Source organism: Rhinopithecus roxellana, chromosome 1 (assembly GCF_007565055.1).
Source record: "Rhinopithecus roxellana isolate Shanxi Qingling chromosome 1, ASM756505v1, whole genome shotgun sequence".
In the NCBI taxonomy this organism is placed as follows: Eukaryota; Metazoa; Chordata; class Mammalia; order Primates; family Cercopithecidae; genus Rhinopithecus; species Rhinopithecus roxellana.
Window position 1 is genome coordinate 92,835,952 of NC_044549.1, and position 21,538 is coordinate 92,857,489.

At 45.1% G+C, this 21,538-nt stretch overlaps 1 protein-coding gene across 1 annotated transcript in view; it reads left to right on the forward strand.

Moving 5' to 3' along the window:
* The window catches only part of SYN2 (synapsin II), a 179,937-nt gene extending 167,855 nt beyond the window's left edge, over positions 1–12,082 (forward strand). The window contains exons 11-13 of the mRNA XM_010377290.2: positions 3,991–4,051; positions 8,046–8,289; positions 11,181–12,082. Coding sequence (XP_010375592.2) covers positions 3,991–4,051; positions 8,046–8,289; positions 11,181–11,316 — 441 coding nt within the window. The 3' untranslated portion in view covers positions 11,317–12,082. The remainder of the gene's footprint in view (positions 1–3,990; positions 4,052–8,045; positions 8,290–11,180) is intronic.
* Positions 12,083–21,538: the final 9,456 nt, after the last annotated feature.

Genomic DNA, 21,538 nt, shown 5'->3' on the forward strand with positions numbered 1-21,538 from the left:
GACTCTGTAGCTGGTCCAGGCTGGTCTTGAACTCTGTAGCTAAGAAAGGCTTGTCTCAGTTCTCACACACCTGAAGAACTGGGGGAAAAAATGCATAAACGAATTCATGGAAGCCCAGAGCCAGAAGGGCCTGTAGAAGTCATGTGCCTGCAGCTACGTGAGCCCCTCTGACCAGAGTTTGTCCAAGCACTGCTGAAATACCTCTCATGCCAGGAAGCTCACTAGTACCCAAGCCAGCCCTTGACACTATTCAGATATACATTTGACTAATTTCAGTCTTCTACTAAGCCCTAGGTGCTTCCATGGTTACCTCATTTATACCATTTGGGAAACTGTGACTCAGGGTAACTTGCCCAAAGTCACATGCATAAAGATGTCATTTTGAGACTGCTCACCATCCTATCTGCTCCATCTACCCACGTTTTTCTGCTAGCATCCCCCTTAAGAGGTGACCAGAACTGGTTGCAGTACGCTCTCATGAGGCTTGATCAGCCAAAAGAACAGTGGTCCTATCACTTTCCCTTGTCAAGACACAGACATACCTCCAGCTGCATCCGATTTTTGGCAGCATCATTACAGTCTGACACCCTCTCAGCCTGTTGTCACTCTGTAAACCCAAGGTTGTCTGCGGTTTATTTATTTATATATTTTTTTGAGACGGGGTCTCACTCTGTTGCCTAGGCTGGAATGCGGTGGCGTGATCCTGGCTCACTGCAGCATCCACCTCCCAGGCTCAAGCTATCCTCTTGCCTCAGCCTTCTGGATAGCTGGGACTATAAGCACATGCCACCATACCCACCTAATTTTTGTATTTTTTGCAGAGACAGCGTTTCATCATGTTATCCGGGCTGGTCTCGAGCTCCCGGGCTCAGTGATCCGCACATCTCAGCCTCCCACAGTGTTGGTATTACAGGCGTGAGCTGCGCCCAGCTGGGTTTTTTCTTATGCTACTATAAGGTCATTTATTCCCCTTCCATTTTGTGTACAGCTAGGCACAAGCACTGAACTTCACATTCTTACCTGTTTGAATCAATCCAACTTTCTGAGCAAAACTCTGCCTCTCAGTCTGGCCATGAGTTCCTGCTGCTGTGGGCTGGCTCCATGCCAGACTTTGGCAGTGACGCCAGAGTGGCCAGACTTCTGTGGAATTCGGCATCCCAGGATGCTCTGGGTGACTGGAAACAGATCCCATAGTAGCCAAGCCCCACAGGGAATAGGCCCGGAGACCCTAGCTGACAGCAGGCTTGTGGGTGGAGCCAGGGAGTCTCAGCCTGGCAAGGGACAGTCCTTGGGAACTCTCCTCCCCACCTCCTGCAGCCCCTGAGAAGTCTTCCATACACAATCTCAGTGGAGCCGGGGCCAAGAGAAGCTTCCTAGGCACCATCAAGGGTGGCCAAAGCATATTCTCAGGCTCCAGCCCAAAGGACTGCCTCTGGGAGCTCTTCCTCTGAAGCCTGGAGAAGGGCACTTCTGGGCTTAGTTCATTCGTGGGTGTCTTACATATATATTTCCATGGCTGAGGAAAGACAAGGCTAGCCCGCATGGTATGATCACCCCTGTGAGCTCATCCTGTGTCTGGAGTTCTACCATTAAAGCTTAATCTATGGGATTTGAAATGTTTTCTTGGAATCACAGTTTCACAGGATTGGAAGGAACCTTAGCATTCATCCAGTCAATCTCATATTTAAAGAAGGAATATTATCTATGATGTCTTTGTCAGGTCATTCACTACCCACTATGTGAACACATACATCTACCTCCCAAAACAGCCTATCTCACTGTTTTTGCAAAAGAAAGTTCTTCTCGTAAGTGAAAGTCTGCCTAGACCTTTTTTGCCCACTGGCCCTGGTTCTGCTCTCATGCCACATAGTTTTCTGTAACCCTCTCTGGGAGGAGAACATCGTCAGCTGCTCTTGGCCAGCATTTGAGATGATGCACTGGGACCCTTCAGTGGCACCGGACGTGAGGCCCGAGGGGAGGGACCAGTGAGAGCCAGTCCAGCAGCTTCACAAACTGTGACTTTTTCTGTCCTTCACCTAAGTATCTGTATCTGACCATGAGAGGCTGTGATATTGAAGGCATGGGCCAGACTAGCGAATGAACAGTAGAGAATCAGGCCTGGACTGAGCAGCTGTTTATGACATAAAGGAGGGAGAAGGCTAGAAAGGGTGAGCCCAGCCATGCTGAAGCAATCAGGAGTGCTGATGAAATAGTGTCTACCTCATACAGTGAGGTACAGAGAGAGAGTGCACAATAGTGCACCCATGTTACTTGGAACACAGTAAGCACTCCATAAATGTCAGCTCTAGATGATTTAGAGAAGTTAAAGAGACACAACTAGAAAAAAGGTTTAGGAGGATAATAGGTAGCCCCAGAGAAGACAGATTGGAAAGAAAGAGATGAAAGAATTAGGAGACTCATCTAGCAAGAAATGATAAAGGCCTGACTAAAGTTAGTCGAGGGAAGATGGTGACTCAGACACCAGGAGGGAAAAGTGGAGGAGTCCTGAAGGCTGATGGGATGGAGTGGTTTCCAGCTGGGTTCCCAGGTGTGGGTATTGCAGTGTCAGGCTCAGACTGTGCCTTATGGATCCCAAGAAGGTCCCCAGAAGAGGAGAAAGGAAGTAGTGTTCTCACTGTGACTTGTGGGGGATTGGGGGTTATGGTAGAATGGGGCACTCTCTGATGTGGTGGCACTGAGGACATTTCAAAGGCCCCCTCCTGGTTACAATCCCAAATCCTCTCAGTAGAACAGTTCCGAGTAATGTGGTTAAAAGACTGTGATACTGAGAAGGTAACACTTCCCTGGCAGTGGAGCTGAAAACAGGCCGTAATAGGCAGGGAGATAAATAGCCAGAATGGGATGCCCAAGGGAAATGGGGAACAGGAGGAGAAGCAGCTTTAATGTGGGAGTAGGGCTGAAGGGCACGTCAAAAGGGGAGAGGAGCACTAAAGGGGAAGTGGGTGCTCACTGAGGACATGCCTGTGTTCAGCCACCGCCTTGCCTTGGAAGCCCCTCATTGATATCACCATCAGCACACTTGGCAGGCTTTAGGCTTCACAGAGCATTTCCCTTGTGCTGAACTCAGACTCCAAACGTTCACTGCCTCTAATACAAACGTTAGACAAACTAAGTCGCACAGGTCTTTGATCCCGTCAGGGCATAATCAGAATCACGGCTGGGAGAGGGAGCATGGGATCGGAGCCATGCTGTTAGGTAAAGTGTAATCATGCTGTTTGGGAGGAAAAACAGCCTGGCCTTGAGCGCTGTTACAAACATTAATGTCTTATTCCTTCCCTCTAAAGTAAGGAGGGGCCTGGGAAACAAATGACAACCCCTTTCTTCAAGTTCCTCCCTTCAGGAGTTCTCAGCCGAGTCCAAAGAGTGGATCTGATTCCCTGAGTCAGCCCGAGAACTGATCCCACTCCGGAGTTAACTCCAGATGAGAAGTGAGCCAAGCCTAGGCTAGTCACTAGGTCCAGCTGGGCGCGGGCATGCGCACACATACACTCCTCCCCCTGCCTTCCTGCTCACCTGCCCCTACAGCCACCTATAGTCCAACCCTGTCTCTGGGGTTTGGCATTGGCCCTCCCTTTCCTTTAGAAAGCCAGGCCTGTACGTAGGAGTGGGAGCTGGACATGGGCAGGCACCATAAAACCAGAAAAGAAACCAGGTGGTGTTAGAGGATGCAAAGCTTCTAGAAAGAATGAGTCTAAATGGAGGAAAATGAAAAAGGGGTTGAAGAGGTCTCAGGCATTGTTACCAGAATGGCTCCAAGCTCCAGACTCCCCACACTGTCCCAGCAATACCTGAGGCCGAGGATCCCCTTTAAGGTGTTTCTGGAGCAGCAGAAGCCTATGGCCAGATCCCACTGGATCCCACCAGGTCCCACTGGATTCCACTCTGGCCTTGCCATGGAGCCACGTGGTTTCTCTTTGGAATTCAGTGGCTTGGAGTTTTGTTTTTATCTCTTGCATTTTTGTCTTCCAGAGCGGAACACTTAAGGATCCGGACTCAAGCAAGACCCCACCTCAGCGGCCACCCCCTCAAGGTTGTTTACAGTATATTCTCGACTGTAATGGCATTGCAGTAGGGCCAAAACAAGTCCAAGCTTCTTAAAATGATTGGTAGTTAATTTTTCAAAGCAGAAATTTTAAGCCAAAAACAAAAGAAAGGAAAGCGGGGCGGGGAAAACAGACCCTCCCACTGGTGCCGTTGCTGCGTTCTTTCAATGCTGACTGGACTGTGTTTTTCCTATGCAGTGTCAGCTCCTCTGTCTGGTTGTTTACCTGTTCCTGTTCGTGCTTGTAATGCTCACTTATGTTTTCTCTGTATAACTTGTGATTCCAGGGCTGTTTGTCAACAGTGTACAAAAGAATTGTGCCTCTCCCAAGTCCAGTGTGACTCTATCTTCTGGGTGGTTTAATAGTGTTTTTAAAAGTAATATATAATGTGGGGTGAAATGGGAGTAGGGGGGTGGACAGGGGAGAAATGGAAACCACAAAAAGAAAACCTAGCTCCTCTCCTTCTTCCCCCAAGCTCAGATAAAATCCCCCACCCCCAACTTTACCTCCACCAGTGTGCTTGGGATCTTCAATGAAATGTGCTTTTCGCTTTCTTTCTGCATGACTATTGTAACTTAGATAGAACATTAAGAGATTTTCAAGATCAAACTGCCATAGCTTCATCCACTGAATTTGAAGACATCCACCTTTTTCTCCATTTGCTAAAATTTGGTGCAGTTTGAGTTTATGTGAATAGGCTGGCTGTGCCTGTAGAGCTCTTGTGTTTTTAGTGATGACATGAAATACAAAGAAATTTCCAGGAATGTGTTCTGTATTTTACATCCCAGTGTACCCTTCATTTTATTATTAACTAATTAGCTATGAGATTTTTATAAAATGGGGCCGCTGATGTGCAATATCAAAGTGAACCTGTGAGTATTTTGTGCGTGTTGATCTCAATTGTGTCTTCATTGTTGCTGTTTCTGGATCAGCCATGTGTGCGCTTGTGTGGCCCTGAGGCTGCTTTGTGTTCCCAAAGCTTGACCTGTGTACAGAGATAATTCCTTGGCAATGTTGGACATAGAATGCAGGGAGCTACTTAAGGTCTGTCAAGGATTTGTCCATTCTGCTCTTGGCCTCTCCTGAGGCATCGTAATGGGAGACCAAATCAAAAATGTCCCATGTTACTTCAGTGGGTACACTGCCTCCAGAACCCTGAGGTTGACTCCTGCTTCAGTTCTCAGCTGTTTACCAGAGCCCTCCAGGGTTCAGAGATTGAGGAGCTTTCTCTTTCCTGGGAGGAACTGTCTCAGATTTAGCTTGTGTGTGTTTTGGACAGAGGCTCCATAGTGGTGGCTCTTGAGGAACCCTCACCAGTTTGTTCTTTTCCCTCTGACAAGCAGCACCTGAGCAGATGCTGAGACAGTTCATTAAATCAGGTCTCAGCTTCAGTGCCTCATCTTGCCATCTCCTGGCCAGGCTGGGAACGGGCACCAAGCAGCCGCCTCTAACACCATGGTCCGTGGGAGTTCATGCCAGCGGCTTGCCTTTGAGAAGAAATGCTACTGGCCCTACTTTTACATTCCCTTCCACCTCTATATTGACATGTCACCGTTCTGTACTCCCAGATCTGAGAAGGAACTAGTGTTGGTGGTTTGTAACAAGAGTTACATGTCTGGGGGCTTGTGCCTTGGTTTTCCTTTGATTGCTGGTAAATTGAGGCCACAGAGAAATGCATTGAGTGTGAATGTTGTCATCTGTAATCCCTCCCTCAGCTGATGATGGTAGTTCATCTGTTGTAAATATACACATATATGCATATTTGCACTTCCAGATGGGTTGCATAAGAATCAAGTCCTTAAATACCTCCCAATCTTATGAAATGATAGAAAAGAATAAAGTAACATTTCCCAGAATGGAGGAATACATTATTTTATTTTATCTTATATTTTTGTCCAAGTAATGAGCTGATGGTGGTATTGCTTCTCTGCATGTTATCAGTGTGTACATCCGGTGCTTTTCATGTGTCATTTGTGAGCCACAAATGCAAAGTTGCCATATGAATTCAGTCAGGCTACAGGGTGGTGTCAGCCAAGGTCTTTCAGGTGGGGGATAAATTGGTTAGGGCTCCCACTGCCAAATGCAAGCAGATAGCATAACCTGACTGTTATGTGCCCTCAGGCAGCATGCTTAGGGACAACTCTGTGGCCTGGGGGACATCTGTGTCACAGTATAGGATTGCCGTTCAGGTGTTTTGTACCTATTTCTTTCCTGACGTTGTCCCCTTTTTTTGTACTGATCCAACTGGGAGAACCTCAGCCAATGCTGGAAGTGTGATTGAAGTACCTCTCTTTTGTGACTCTTGTACAGCTTAATGTGCAATAAAGGAAAAGTTATATCTGTCTTCAGTGTTAAGTTGTAAAGTTTCTGGCTATCCAAGTATCTGCACAAATGGGAAAGCACTCAGGTTTCTGGTGCAAGAGACTGAGCTATTAACCTGTATTACTTTACAGGAAAATGCTAATACAAGTGATGCCAAACTTTGGAAATGGCAAAAGCTGGTTAATGTGAAATAATCTGCTAATCTATCGTCTTCACTAGTTAGTTGATTTGAATTTGGAGCTTCTTAAACCTGCAGAACTCCATTTACTTATGTATGTGTTTATTTATCTGTAACTAACTCTGGTATTATTTGGTTAGATGATAAAGGGTATTCTGTGCCCTGTAGTGGGGAACTGAGCAGATAGGCATGGGTGCACAGTGGCATAGACATACAGTTCTGCCTCTCCAGAGGGCGCAGATATTCTGGTATTTCTTAAAAACTAAGTGATAATACAACTAGCTGGTGCTGAGTTTCTGTAAGTCCACTCCCTCCAGCAGGCCCCTGGATGTGAACTGTGGGATTGAGGCTGAGAGACTGGACCTCCTAGGGCAGTTGGGCATCATTTCCACTAGTCAGTAGGTGCTAATGGGGATGGCTTTTGATTTCTAAGTGTTGGGACCCTCCTCAGCAAACTCTAGGCAGTCCGGTACCACCTTAATGCCTATCAACTCCCAGAGGAAGGAGGACCTTTTTCCTCTCCAGGCCACCAGATGGTTTTGTGTTTCATGCTGGGAGGAGGGTGTGCTGTTCCTTTTTAGAGGGGCTTTATTTGCCAAATAGCACCCACAACATCCCCAGGGGAGAGTGGGGTTTGGATGTCTGGAGAATTCTACCACACATGCCTGAGAGGTTCATCCTGCTAGAGCCCCTGAGGATAGTACTGAGAGGCAAAACAGTGCCTGGAAGAATGGATTTCTCCCGGTTGTGGGCATGAGTTAATGCTAAAATTAAGCCCTGGTGGGGCATGGTGGGCCTGGTAATCAGACCCACGCAGGCTTGGAGCAGGACCAAGGGCAGCTCCATAAAACAACATAAGTCAGGGACCATCAAGGTGATCTTAAGGTATGGAATGCTTTTTGAAGAACTTGCTCGACCCTGTTATCTTTGAACCACTACCTCTCAAAAGACAACTAAGACCGGGGTTTACACTTTTTAAAGTTTTATTGTTGGGAAAACCAAGGCCCAGGGAAGTTTGGTAACTTGCTCAGGGAGTCACTGGTAGACTATTTCTGAGATCCAGTGCTCTCTCCACCGCCCTCTCCTGTATCTGCCATGTGGAACTTGAGACTTCCCAGTAAACCCTGGAGCAGGGTGGTGTGTGCCTGAGGCACCTCTAGGGAGGAAGGGTGAGGACCCTGCATTCTAGGGCCTTCTGTGAGAGCGTGTACCTCTGACAGGGTCACTCGCCCCTGGTTCCTCCTTGTCCTGCTGACTTCTGCTGTGGCTGAGTCGCTGCGTTTCTGAGGAGGAGCACTTAGTAGCTATGTACAAGGATAGCTAACCAAGGACCCCCTTTGGGGCCCTTCAGAGACTCTGGCTTCTTGGCATAGAGCTTATCCTTTTGGTAATTAACTAACCACACCCTTTGAGATGTAGATTCTAATAAGGAAACATTTTTATATGGTTAAATTATGAAGTTTTTCTTGTACTGAACCTAGGGGGCCCTGGGCAACCCCAAGGAATGCAGCCCCCAGGCAAGGTGCTGCCTCCACGCCGGCTCCCCCCTGGACCATCACTGCCACCTTCCTCCTCTTCCTCCTCCTCTTCCTTCTCCTCGGCTCCTCAGCGGCCGGGCGGCCCCACCACCCACGGAGATGCACCCTCCAGCAGCAGCTCCCTGGCAGAGGCCCAGCCACCCCTGGCTGCTACACCACAGAAGCCCCAGCCTCACCCACAGCTCAAGTAAGAGACAACTCAGCAGCTCCTCCCTCCCCCCCTCCCGCCCTCCTTGTGGGCCTTGGGCCTCAGAGCTGCTAGAAATCACTTTCAACGAGGTTTCCTCCTACAGATATTTTGTGGTGGGATTTTTTTGGCTTTTTTTTTTTGTTTGTTTGTTTTTGGTTTGTGTGTGTGTGTGTGTGTTTGGTTAGAGGAATGGTTAGCGTTCACTGGAGAAGGGAGAAAAGAGGGAAGTGAAAGTCTAAAGTTTAACTAGAAATTCAACCCCCTTCCCTTTCTTCCTGGGAAGTGGCAATATGGCAGAGTCACTGTCCCTTCTCTAGTCTTGTACTAGCTTAAGGTGTTGGTTTATTTTAAACCCTGTCTCCCACTCTTTTTTTCCATTCCTTTTCTTTGTGTGTTTCTTTCCTTGTAAAAAAAATTTTTTTAATCTTTCTGCCTCTGACTCACAGTTCAGAGTATGCAATCAGTAAGCCTGCCCAGAATGAAAAGAGGGAATTAGTTAAATCCATTTCAACATTTTACCTTCAGCTCTGTCCAAAGGAGGTCAGTTTCTGGTGTGGGCAGCAGAGGAGTTCCCAGGCAGAGACGCTGAGGACCTCCATCCTCTTGGGTTCCCTCACACCCAGCAGTCACCCTAGAAGCCCCTCCACACTGCCCTGCTGCACAGGACCCCTGGAAGCAGCAGAGCTGTCCTTGGAAGGAACAGCACCTGAATGTAGACGATGGTCAGTTCTGCCCTCTCTCCCACAGAGGTCTCTGATTGCTTGCAGTGTCCCCAGCAGACTTCTGTCACCACCTTCAGCACAGACAGCTGTAGCCTTAAGGGTTTGGTAAGGGGATGGTAGTGACACACCCCTGCTTCTCAGAGTGAGGTGATGGGCAACAAATGACTGTTCAGGGAGGGAGAAAAGGAGGCTGGAGAATTCTGGAGTTGAAATGAGCCACTAGGAGATCATGTAGTCATTGCAGATTAGAAAACTTTGCTCAAAGAAATTTGATTTTTTTTTGTTGTTGTTCTCAAAGCCAAGCTACTCCTCTAATTAGTGGCAGAGCCAAGGTTGTGGGGCTCGGGTGCCCAGATAGTCACTTTCTCTGGGTCTTCAGTCTGGCGTGATGGAAGGGGCATCACCCACTCTTCCTCCCCAGCTCTGGCCAGTGGCACCTCTTGCCTGCCCCATAATGTCCCTTCAGCCCAGCTATTTACTGCCTGCCGACTTTTTTTTAATCCCTCCTGCCTTCTCACTAGCCAACTCTAGCCTCTGCGTGAAGGCAGATCCTTGGATTGTCACTGCCTCTGGGCTGAAGCTGTTGAATAGAGCCAGCCTCTGATGACAAGCTGGAGGCTCTTCCCCTGTACTCTCTGCCTGTGTGGGCTGAGGAGTGCCCCCACTCCCAGAGGCCAGCGTGTTGGGTCTCGTTCCCAGCCCTAATGAAAGGCAGGGTGTCTGTTCACCATCACTGCAGGTGAAGAGAGACTGCTCATAGTTCTGTAGAAGGGAGTTTCTCCTGAGCTGCACCCAGCATTTAAGGGAGGGCAGAGAGTCCCAAGACACCAGGAGAAGAGTTCTGGAGTCAGAAAGCAGCTGGAACGAGAGCCAGTGGGAGTCAAGAAGGAGAAAAGCTGGGCCGGTGGAGAAGCCAGACCTCATGTCCTCTCCTGGAGTGCAGGCTGGGCCTCCCCATGGCCTTGTGCTTCATGGTTTTTCTCTGTGAACCTCTAGTTTCTCAAGGGGAAAACAGGCCCCTAAAAAGTGTGTAGTTTGGATTTTCTCATTAGAAATCTCCCTAAGAAACTTGTAAAGGCCTGATATATATCTTTTTTGCCACTGAACACCCTGAACCCCACAGACCTCATATTAGCGCTCCTCTGAGGAGGGTTGCAAGGGTGGTTACTACATCCATTTGAAGAACAGGTAAATTGCCGGGTGTGGTGGCTCACGCCTGTAATCCCAGCACTTTGGGAGGCAGAGGCTGGTGGATCACGAGGTCAGGAGTTCAAGACCAGCCTGGCCAAGTGAAACCCCGTCTTTACTAAAAATACAAAAATTAGCTGGGCATAGTGGCGAGCGTCTGTAATCCCAGCTACTCAGGAGGCTGAGGCAGTAGAATTGCTTGAACCCAGGAGGCGGAGGTTGCAGTGAGCCAAGATCGCACTACTGCACTCCAGCCTTTGCAACAGAGAGAGATTCTGTCTCAAAACAAACAAACAAACAAACAAACAAAGAACAGGGAAATTGAAGCATTGGTGTTTTGGGCCAAGCCAGTATATTCTTTTGGAATCAGAGAAGGGATCAGAATAGAAAGAGCCAAAAGTGTGTAGAGATCTTCATTTTACCAAACTTCACAGATGAGAACCCAAGGCACAGAGAGGCACATGGCTTGCCTCCAGTTAGGAGGGATTGAGTGGCAGAATGAGACTTTGGCCCAGGTCTTCTGATCTGGCTCCACCAGTTGACAGCTGATAGAGAAGAGAGTGCCAGAGTCACAGGCCCATTGTGACTTCTTTTCATCAGAGAAGTAATGTGAGATTCCTAGGTTAGTTTTTACCAAGTTGGGATCTCTGAAATTTAGCCCTCGGGCATTTTGGATTAAATTAAAGAAGCAGTCTTTGAGTCACCTCTTCCTCCTCTTTCCCTTATTTCTTTTTTTCCCTTCTCCCTTGTTCCCATACTGTCCCCACCCTTTCTATTCTAGTAGCACTGAAGATGAGGAAGTAGCCTAGGGATCTCCCAGGGTCTTGGTAGCATGGCCACTTCTGGCTTTATCCTCCATCACCCTGGTCTTCCCGGGGAGGGAGTGGGGGTTCTAGTTGTGTATCCTCACGTCATCGTCCTTCCCTGCCTTGCTGGGAACACCACCCTCTCACATTCTCTCTGGTTTTTATCTTCAAGCAAGTCGCAGTCCCTGACAAATGCCTTCAGCTTCTCTGAGTCCTCCTTCTTCCGGTCTTCAGCCAATGAGGATGAAGCCAAAGCGGAGACCATCCGGAGCTTGAGGAAGTCCTTTGCCAGCCTCTTTTCAGATTAGCTCTTCAGACACACGGGGAACCCCCGGCCCAACCGGGAAAGGCATCTAAGACATTCACCAACAACAGTCAGCCAGCTTGGTGGTGATGTCCCATGACCTTGATGTGTGTGGTCCCTTCCTCTGCTCTGGTGTGCTAAGTGATGTTGTGCAGCCCAGAAAGGACCATGTGACAGTCTCAGGGCAGGTGCCTACCCAGCAAGGGGTACCTGGCATCAGAGAGGAAAGAGCTGCTTCCCTGTAGTCATGAGAGCTTCCTTCTGAAGTCATCGTTTGCTATAAGTTTAGTGGCCTTATTGTGACAGTGCCATCATGTCTTATTCTTCCCTGTGAAACTAGGATTAATCGTGAACTCCTGACAGCTTAACGTAGCTCAGTTGCAGTGCTAAGCATGCCCTGCCCCCATTCAGTGATACCTGTTTGGGAAGTGTATACTTCCCCAAAAGTACTCTTGGCCCTAAGTTTTGGGAACTTTCCCCATCCTGGATCCCTTGTCATACCTGTGTTACTATGTAAAGCACACCCACCCAACTTAAAAGATCTTAGGCTGCTGTGGTGGTGAAGCACCTTGAGTCTGCTGATATTCGGGAGAACAAGGATCTGCAGTTTTCCCTTTTCTTCCCTCTGAAGAGTGGTTCTTATGTGCAATCTGCAGTAACCTTGAACTCCAGAGCTGCACTATAGAGGAGAATGCATGCCACTATGACAGCAGTATGCCAAGCTTTGTGTTCATCTCCTAATAAATGTTAAGACCTTTGGTGTAATAAAAGCGGCAGCATTCACCAACATTTGATTCAGCCATGAGGTCTTGACCCGTTGGCCACCCTTTAGGCTGAGAGAGCGTCCATGAGGTGTGTGTGTGCTTGAGTGTAGGGAGTGAAAAATCTAGGTGTGTGAAGCTGTTTGTGTCAGTTTGTGTGTGTGATTGCAGGTGTACATATGTTTGCAAGTGTTTGAGAATGTGTCTGTCCTTTACATGCCACTTCTGGGCCTCCTGACACCTCCCCAGTGAATCTGTCTCCTCCAAGACACCTAGCCTTCCTTCAGCAACTCAGCATTTCTACCTATATTATGCACTTTGTAACCTTTCAAATAAGCACAGAACCCTTGCTCTCGGAGGAGTCAATTTAGACTCACTTGCCTGGTCTGTCATCAAGCTCCTCAGCTGAGGCCTACATGGTGGTCCCAATGAGGCCGGACCAACCTGCTCTGATAACCAGGCTCCCATGGATCCCAACGAAGCCATCCTAAAGAGGCCTGCAATTGAGGGTGGGCTCTGAGGGATTTCACTCTGGCTGCTTCATGACTCCCTGATATTCAAGTATATTTTCCCAAAGACCACGGATGCTGTGAAGATAAACACTACATCTGCACTGATAAAAAAAAAAACATGTTAAAATGTTAATATCTGAATGTTAATAAGTATCTAGATAATTTCCTACACGTGACACCCATCCTACTAACTCAACAAGATAACACTCCTCCAAATGCCACTATCTTGTTAACTTCTCCTCATGGACAGTAGATGCTGCAAGGTCAGAGAATGAATTTCTCCGATACCAGGGTCTCCTTTCTTACTCATTCTCTGTTCAAGGATTGAGAACCGTACCCTCTTCTTACACTTAGAAAACAAAGTAGAACTTCCCATTGAGTGACACCTGGGAGGTGACAGCCCTCCTCCCACAACACACATAACTAAAGAACAAACCAAACAAGCATGGGGTACCTGGGTGCAAGGCAATTGACCTTTAGAGTTCCTTCTATTTCCAGATGTAGGGGAGGCAGATGTCCTGTTACTTTCTGTGGCTGGGCCTGAAAGTTAAGCATGCATAAGACAGATGAACAGGACAAACGTATACACATTTTATTTACTATTTTCACGTGTAATCTTTATAAGGAAAATGAAGGCCCAAGCTGTTAAGCCCACAACTTGTATACCATTTTAAATAAAGAATGATAAATTGTGACGATATGACAAAACAAAGGGGTCTGAGCTAGTCAGCCAGTAAATTGTGGGAAAGTAGGAAATATATGGGAGAAACTAATGGGAGAGAAGGGTTACAAATTTTAGTAAGGTTTTGTCTGTGGAGATTCATCTCAGTGTCAATTCCCTGTCTCTGGTGATAAGAATGTTTGTTCCCTTCTTCCTTTTGGGGAAGAGGCACCCTTCCGACAAGAAGTTTTAGTCCTGCTTCAGACAGGAACGGGGAGGTCAGAAAATCTTTCCTGCATCTGTTGTTCTCTTGCCTTCAGCTCAATGTAAACTGTTGAGCTGAATAAACAATAAAGTGGCATATTTTGAGGTGGCATACTCTGACCGCCTTCACAAACCAAGAGTCTGCCACTAGCCATTGCTTGTATCCCCTGATTCCAAATATGTTTTAAGAGAAGTCATTTGTTTAGTCAAAACATTTCTTGAGCACTTATGATAAACATAAACATTGTGATGGATTCATAGGAATATTTGCTGACACTTCCATAGTCAGGTACTATTCTAAATACTTAATGCACATCAACTTATGTATTCCTTATAATAAGCCTATATGGTAGGTGCTGTTATTATTTTATAAATGAGAAATGGAGGCACATCAAGGTCAATAACTCACTCAGGGTCACTCAGCTGGACAGGTGGTAGAGCTGGGATTTGAACCTAAGCAGTGCAGCATCAGAACTCATGGCCTGGGCTACTTTGCCATATTACTTTTATTTAATCTAGCAGAGTCAACAAGACAATTGTATTAAATTTTACATAGTGTGATAAGAGGTGCACACAACAATTTACTGCATATCCACCTTTTTTCTTTACCTTCTCTCTTCATCCCCTGGCCCCAGGGAAAGAAGGAGTGGGAGAAAGTTAGGAAATCTGTGACCAGTGTTGACCCCTTGTCCTAAAACTATGAGTAACATACACAATGTTTCTTATTCTGATAGAATATAATTCTGGTTCTTAAAAAATTACTCATTCTTCTTCATGTGATGTCAGACCAAAAACCACAAGTGGCTTATTTAGAAAATGAGTCAGCCTGGAAATGCTGCAGTGACAAAAAGGAGAGGCATTTACCATAGGTCAGGCAGCACCCTGGTCTGAAGGACATATGGATTCTCTCCAGCCCTTAGTAATGGGGTGGGGCTGGGGGTGGGGAAGTTCCATTCAGAAACAGCCTTCTTGCTACTTAAAAAAAGCCCCAGAGACTGGGAAATTGGCTATTCACAACCATCAATAAATATTCAGTGAATACTGTGATAAAAATTATCTGCAGCTAAGATCTCTGAAAGGTTGGTTGCAGTCTTCTACAAATCTTGAAGCCTTGTCTGTAGGCCAGCTTTGACCACTGTGCAACTACCTCTGCAGTTTATGGGGACTGCCTACCTCTGTCTTCACCCCACATTAGTAAAGGTAGAAAGCCTCATCCCTGCCCACATGGAACTCGTCATCTTCTCGGGCCAAGATAAATTAATTCTGTCCTTTATTGATTTGTTCACAACCCCTTATTTTACTTAGCTCCATAAATTTTATGAGAGGAATATAAAAATGAATTAAGCAAGGATTTGGCCCTCACCAAGTTTATTGCCCAGTAGGGAAGATGTGTAAATATAAAGAAGAAAGTGTAATGCATTAAGTGAAATGCAGTCAAAATGTTAGTTTGGAAAAAAAAAAAAAAGCTTGATAGGTATTGGTGAGGATATGAGAAGCAGAAGGAAGTCTTACACGTTGCTAATGGGGGTGTGTTGGTACTGCCATTTCAGGGAACAGTTTGGCAATCATGCATAAACCCTGTGACTCAGCAATTCCATTTCTGGACATTTACTCTAGAGAACCTCTTGCACATGTACATAAGAAACCAAGTAAAAGAATATTGGTCGCAGCACTGTTTGTACAAAGAATGGAAATAACCACCTCTCGTGGGGAATTAAAACATGTTGTGGTTTACTCATAAATTGGAATACTGTGTAGGAGTTAAATAAAATATATGAGGAATGCAGATGAGTTCAGGTAAGATATGGAAGGAGAATGAATAAGATGTAAAATGGACCACAAGCAGCATATGCTGTTGCAGTGGGGCAAGCTTCTAGCTCAGGTGCTCAGAGAAGACTGCACCCTGGAGGTGAGCTGTGCACAGCCCACAGGACAGGAGGCACGCCACCTGCTGGGACTGGGCTTTGTGCACAGAATTCAGTCACTGAGTTTTACAGCTGGAAGTTGCATCTAGCTGCATCAAGGCCCAGGCAACGTAAGGAGTTTGCCAAGGTCAAAAAGGGAGTTAGTAATAGAAGCAAATGAGTCTCAACCCTAAGTGTCAGGTGGGCCATTGGGAACATCGCCTTTCCTGAAATAAATGAAATGGGTTTCATATTCGGGGGTCCTCCAGGGAGGGAGAGAGTTAAGGAATCATTTCACAGAGGCCAGGAGACAAAGGGAAGAGACAGTGTTGTTTAGTGGAAAGAGTCTGGGTTTTGGAATCAAACTGAGTTTAAATCCAGGCTCTGCTAGTTATTGGCTAATTGATTATGTAGTTTAACTTTTCTGTGTCTCAATTTTCTCATCTGTAAAATGAGAACAATGCTTCCTTTCCAAGGAGGTTGTCTTAAGAATTAAACAAGCTGATAGAGTCTGTTCCTAACAGTGGTTGGCATGTGAGATCACAAGAAACCCTCTCTGTCACATAGAAAACCTGTGTAAGTCCCAAACCCCCTTTTCTCAGGACTCCTCCAGGAGCAGCCAAACAAATGCCAAACATGCCTTAATCCTGCTCCTGCAACCAGGGGAGCCTCTAGGGCAATTTCAGCCCATCCGATGCCTTTTCCTAGGGTTATGGCTCCTTTTAGTTGTATTAGCTAAACTGAGTTGAGGGTGGACATCTGGGAAGGCCTGTGCTGTGCCAAGCCATTCCACTAGCAATAAACACACAACAGACACATACACACGTACACACATGCACACACAATAAAAACTGTAGCTACAGAAATGACAACGCAAACCCCAGGTGACCACAATGGATGCTTTTTGAAACACTGATACCATACCATCATTCCTACAGTGGTATGGTTTCTTTCAAAGCAATTCCTGTGGGGGATTATTTATTCCTACAAGGCTGCTGCTTATGTTCAGAACATAATTGCCTTCAGATCTGTAGTACATTATTTGAATTCCTGTAACTCTTGGAAGATCAGAAATTCTTTACCTGAAATCCAGGTATTTCCATGCATACTGTACTGTGTATTGTGCATTTGGCAGGCCCCCAACACACACACAAAAGTTTAAGAATTGTTGCTTTAGGGAGTAAATTTTGATTTAAAAAAAAATTAATTCTTTTGGAGTCAAATCCATTGATTAAGCTAGATAATATATACGGTCCAAAATGCAATGTGACTATAAGTTAATGAGACAATGTTCTGTGGCTTACAAACTAGTTCTGAAGTAAATCCCAGAAAGGGGTCTCAGATCTATTTTGAATAGTTTCTCTCTGAAATAAATGTATAGACCCATCAAGGTTATCAGGTTTGAAAGAGAAGATGCATTCCAACAGGCAAATTCTGTTGTTTGTGGAAAATAAACAGTTTATTACTGTCTGATTTGCAGGTTACAGGCTATATTCAGAATAATGTTTTCTCCTCAAATAATCATAACATTATTACTTACATTTGTATTTTACAGTTTATGTAGGACCTTGCAGTTTAAAGGCACTTTACAGTTTATAAACACTGATTCAGCTGTCATTTTGTGAAATTCTCACAATAGCCCCATGAAGCTATCCCTCATCGTAGGTGACTTCTGAGTGTCTGAACTGTGGGCTCACACTTGAATGGTACTTTTCCTCCTGTGGTACAAGTTTCCTTGGACTTTAAGCCTGTTGATTGTAAACATGTAGAAAAATAATGCAACGAGTCATTCTCTCTGATTTATCCACCTCTTATTCAACACCCGATTACTCTGAGAACTTGCTTTCTATCTTGCTTGGATATTGATACAGTTAGACACACACACTTGTGCTTGCCCACTGGTCTATATTTTCAGGACTCTTGTTTCATGGGCCCTACTCCCCAGCCTGCTACCTTTATCGAGGAGATAACCTTCCAGAAAGGGGAAGAGGGAACACCGGAGATAAAACCTGAGAGGGAGGAGAGCTGTTACCTGGCCCCACCTCATGTGTAAATGAATGCTCCCCAGGGAACCCCACCCCTTGGTCATTTTCAGCCACCTCCATATCCACATACATCTCTTCTGATAAGAATCTCCACCCTTCAGCTAACTCCTCCAGGCAGTTCACAGCAGAAAGCAGAAAGCTAGAGCCACCTGGGTGGATCAGGTTAAGTTCAGCAACCGCCTAACCCTACTTGTTTTAGATTCTCGGTCCTAGGGAAGGGAGACATTAGCTCTATTGGATTAGTGAGGGGACAACACAGGTTTAGACTTCTTGGATCCACTCTGGAACTCACTGGTAATGATAGAAAACTGTAAGACTAGGCCCAGAGGGGCTCAGCAAATCCTGACCTGTATATACCCTGAAGACCTCAAACCAGCCCTGGGACCTGAGTGCTGTAGGGAATGGACTAGAATGAATTTGGGATGCTCATTTACCTTCGGAGTTTCCCTTGGGCTCTAAAGACACTTTGGTTTGCATATTTCACATCAAAGCAGTGATACATTTCAATTTAAGATTAGTAGACAAGGCCAGTAGATTATTTCTTCTCAAGAACTATTCCTTTATTCTATCCCCATAGCTATTATTCTGGATTAGGGCCTTTATTCACACCTTTTATTGTGATAGCCTCCTAACTGGGCTCCCTGGCCTCATTCCCTTGCTTGTTTCTGCCAGGTACGCTTTTAAAATCTCTGATCACATCATTCTCCTGGTCACAATCTTCCAGGGGATCCCCAGGCTTAACAAGTCAAACCTAAACTCCTTAACTTGGTATTTAAGGTCCTCTAGAGTCAAGACTCAATTTACCAGGAAGGCAGCGTATGGACTGGTTAAGCGTAAAGGCTTTGGGCTAGTTTCCGTACCGGTTCTATCACTTGCTAACTGTGTGACCTTGGCAAATGACTAAACTCTAAACCTCAGTTTCTCTCCTTTGAATGGTTTAATGATTTCATAGTTTCATTTCCAAGTTTGTTCTGTTGGGATCCGTTTTACCATTCTAAGGTGAGGAAATGGGTCCACAGCTAGTCTCAAGAAGAGGAAGTAACTGAGAGCTTTATCAAGGTTCTAGGCCTGATTTTTAGGCTTCTGAAACTGGAGTTTGGCCATTAAACTAAGTTAATGGATCTACTGAGCATATACCCAACAGGATCTGTTTCCCTAAGTCTGCCATTTCAAAGGGCGTAACTATATCTAGAGAGACTAGATTTCTTATTTCTTTTTTTAAATTTATTTTACATTTAGTCAATAGACCATTAGTAGATAAGCCTTAAAACTTGTTGAATGAAAGGATGTCATCAACAGGAAAGATTGCAAATAGTTATATTATTGTTCCTAATTCCTTACTCTCCTCCATTCTCATAAGCGGATGATATCACCCCAACCATTGCAAAGTGACCTGCTTCTCTGTTCCAAAATACTGGGCTTAGTTATAGAACCTGCTTTGGCCAATGGCATGGAAACCAACAGAATTTACTCCATGAATGCCACCTCATTTGGTTCTCCCATTGACCTCAAAATGGTTAAACTGAGTCTCAGAATGGAGACAAGAACAACAGAACTGCAGGCAGTTGCAGCTGCCGGCATCTTAATGTGAGCGATAAATACATGTTTACGTTGTAAGAAATTGGCATTTTGGAGTTGTTTTCATAGTGCAGCTGACTGATACATATCAACAAAAAATGTGTTAAGAATAGGCCCTTCCTGGAGTTTTGCCTAGAGTGAGTGAGTCAAAAAACTAATTTTTAAACTGGCTATTGCAACACTGCAGGAAGATGGTTGAAAATTAAAGGAGACATTCAAATGAATGAGGGTAGTATGAAGAGAGGTGTAAAGTCTGTACTGGGAAGAGGAAATGGTGTTTCTTTGACTTTAAAATCTTTTGTATTTGTTTGTTACATTCTTCTCAGGCTTCCTAGACTATCTTTTTAAACCTTGGAGTTTGATTTCTCCCAGAAAAGGCACAACCTATGAACTGATTTCCAGTATTATTGGAAGATGAGATTGCTTCTAATAATTGATAAAGTTCTGTCAAGCACCTTACTTGAAAATAAACCTTTCTGTCAAAAAACAGTCTAGTGACATGGAAACCACTAGGCTTTCCTGATTATATCTGAAAATGTGGCTATAGATAGATTCTTATACAATAAAACTTCATAAAGAGTGGCCACAGAAGAACATCTGCCTATGAATGATAGCATAGCCCAGCAGTGTTTTTTTGTTTTGTTTTGTTTTGTTTTTTTACAAGACCTACTGAACCTTTAGGGGGGTAACTAAAATGTAATAGGAATGGACATGAGAGTATTTTAAAACAAACAAAATCCCAAAACCTGTATTTCTAACTTCTTGTAAACTGAGTCACTACTTCAGACCCTTTAATGCTGTTATTTTCAAAAGCAAATATTGCGTTTGTTTGCATCCCTTAACTATATCCTCATAATGTTCTTGCTGCTCCCAGATTTGCATCCCCAATTATTTCCCAAAAGTTAGGCCAGATAAAGCCTAAAGACACTTTCATCATGGCACATCTCTAACTCGCATACCCAGAAGAGCTCCTGCTGCCTAGAGCCTAAAAGCCAATCTATAGCTTATTGTCAAGGCATCTGCAAACAAAAACCAATGGTCTTAGCTGCCTACCGCATCAATTCTCTTCTCCAGACTAGTGATCTACTCACTATTTCCCATATATAACTTGTACTTTCCTGCCTACTTGCCTCTGCTCATGAGGTTAGAGATGTGTTCTTTCTTTCTCTTCTAAGAGCTTGTCCAAATTTCCCACCTTTTAAGCCCCCACTCCCAAGTTTCACCTGTGAAGCTTTCTCTGCCCACAAAAGTACAAGGGATTAGGGTCCCATTGCTACCATAATGAATGTGGGATGGCACAGGCTTTTTGGAACCCAATACTGCCTGACTTAAAGAAATCAAAGAACTAGCTGGGTATACTGGCTCACATCTGTAGTCCAAGCACCTTTGGTAGGTTGAAGCAGGAGGACCCCTTGAGGCCAGGATTTTGAGGCCAGCCTAGGCAACATAGCAAGACCCTGTCTCTCCCCCACCAAAAAAATGCATTTTAAAGAAGTCAAAGAACCATAATTTATTATAACTTCTTAGGGGCTAAATAGATTGAGCAGAAGGCAGAAACTAAAACACCACACTCAAGTATTCTATGAAGCCAGATTCTGCTTCTAAAGTGCTAAACGGTCATTCATTAGAATCTAGGGACAAATACAAACACCAAAATCGCCTTTCTAAAGTAATGGCCATTGCTGAAGCATTTCTTTCAGAACCTGGAGACCCATTAAAGATTTTGGGGGTCTCAAAACATATGGAGAGTAAATCTTGAAAGGCAGGGGAATCCGTGCATTCTAGGAAATCTATAAACCATAAATATTAGTTTTAGCCCAATCGTTTTAAAACTTTATTTTTTTATTTTATTTTATTTTTTGAGATGGACCCTCACTCTGTTGCCAGGCTGGAGTGCAGTAGGGCGATCTCGGTTCACTGCAGTCTCGGCCTCCTGGGTTCAAGTGATTCTCCTGTCTCAGCCTCCCGAGTATCTGAGTCTATAGGTGCACGCCACCACACCCAGCTAATTTTTGCATTTTTAGTAGAGTTGGGGTTTCACCCTACTATGTTGGCCAGGATGGTCTCGATCTCTTGACCTCGTGATCTGTCCTCCTCAGCCTCCCAAAGTGGTGGGATTACAGGCATGTTTTTTGTAATGAAACACTATTTTTTTTAAAAAATATATATTTTTACATGGAACCTTAACATGAAATGCAGGTTGTAGTCAATTTGTTCTGGTTAAATCGGGGCAACAGGTCAGGCACACCACTAGGTTAGTCTCTATGGTCCCTCTACCACACCTGATCCTTGCATCCCTTGAAAGGGAAGCTGAGTCTCTCAAAAACAATTTATTGCTGGACTACTCCAAAGCTCCTACTCAGTCTACATCTCTGATGATTGTTTACCCAGGCTGTCTTTAAATGGAACCTTTCAGACTTCCTGCTTAGTTGAATCTAAGCTAAGGTTGCATTATAGCCATTACCAAAATGGAGAAATAGACACTGCTCAGGCTCACCTGG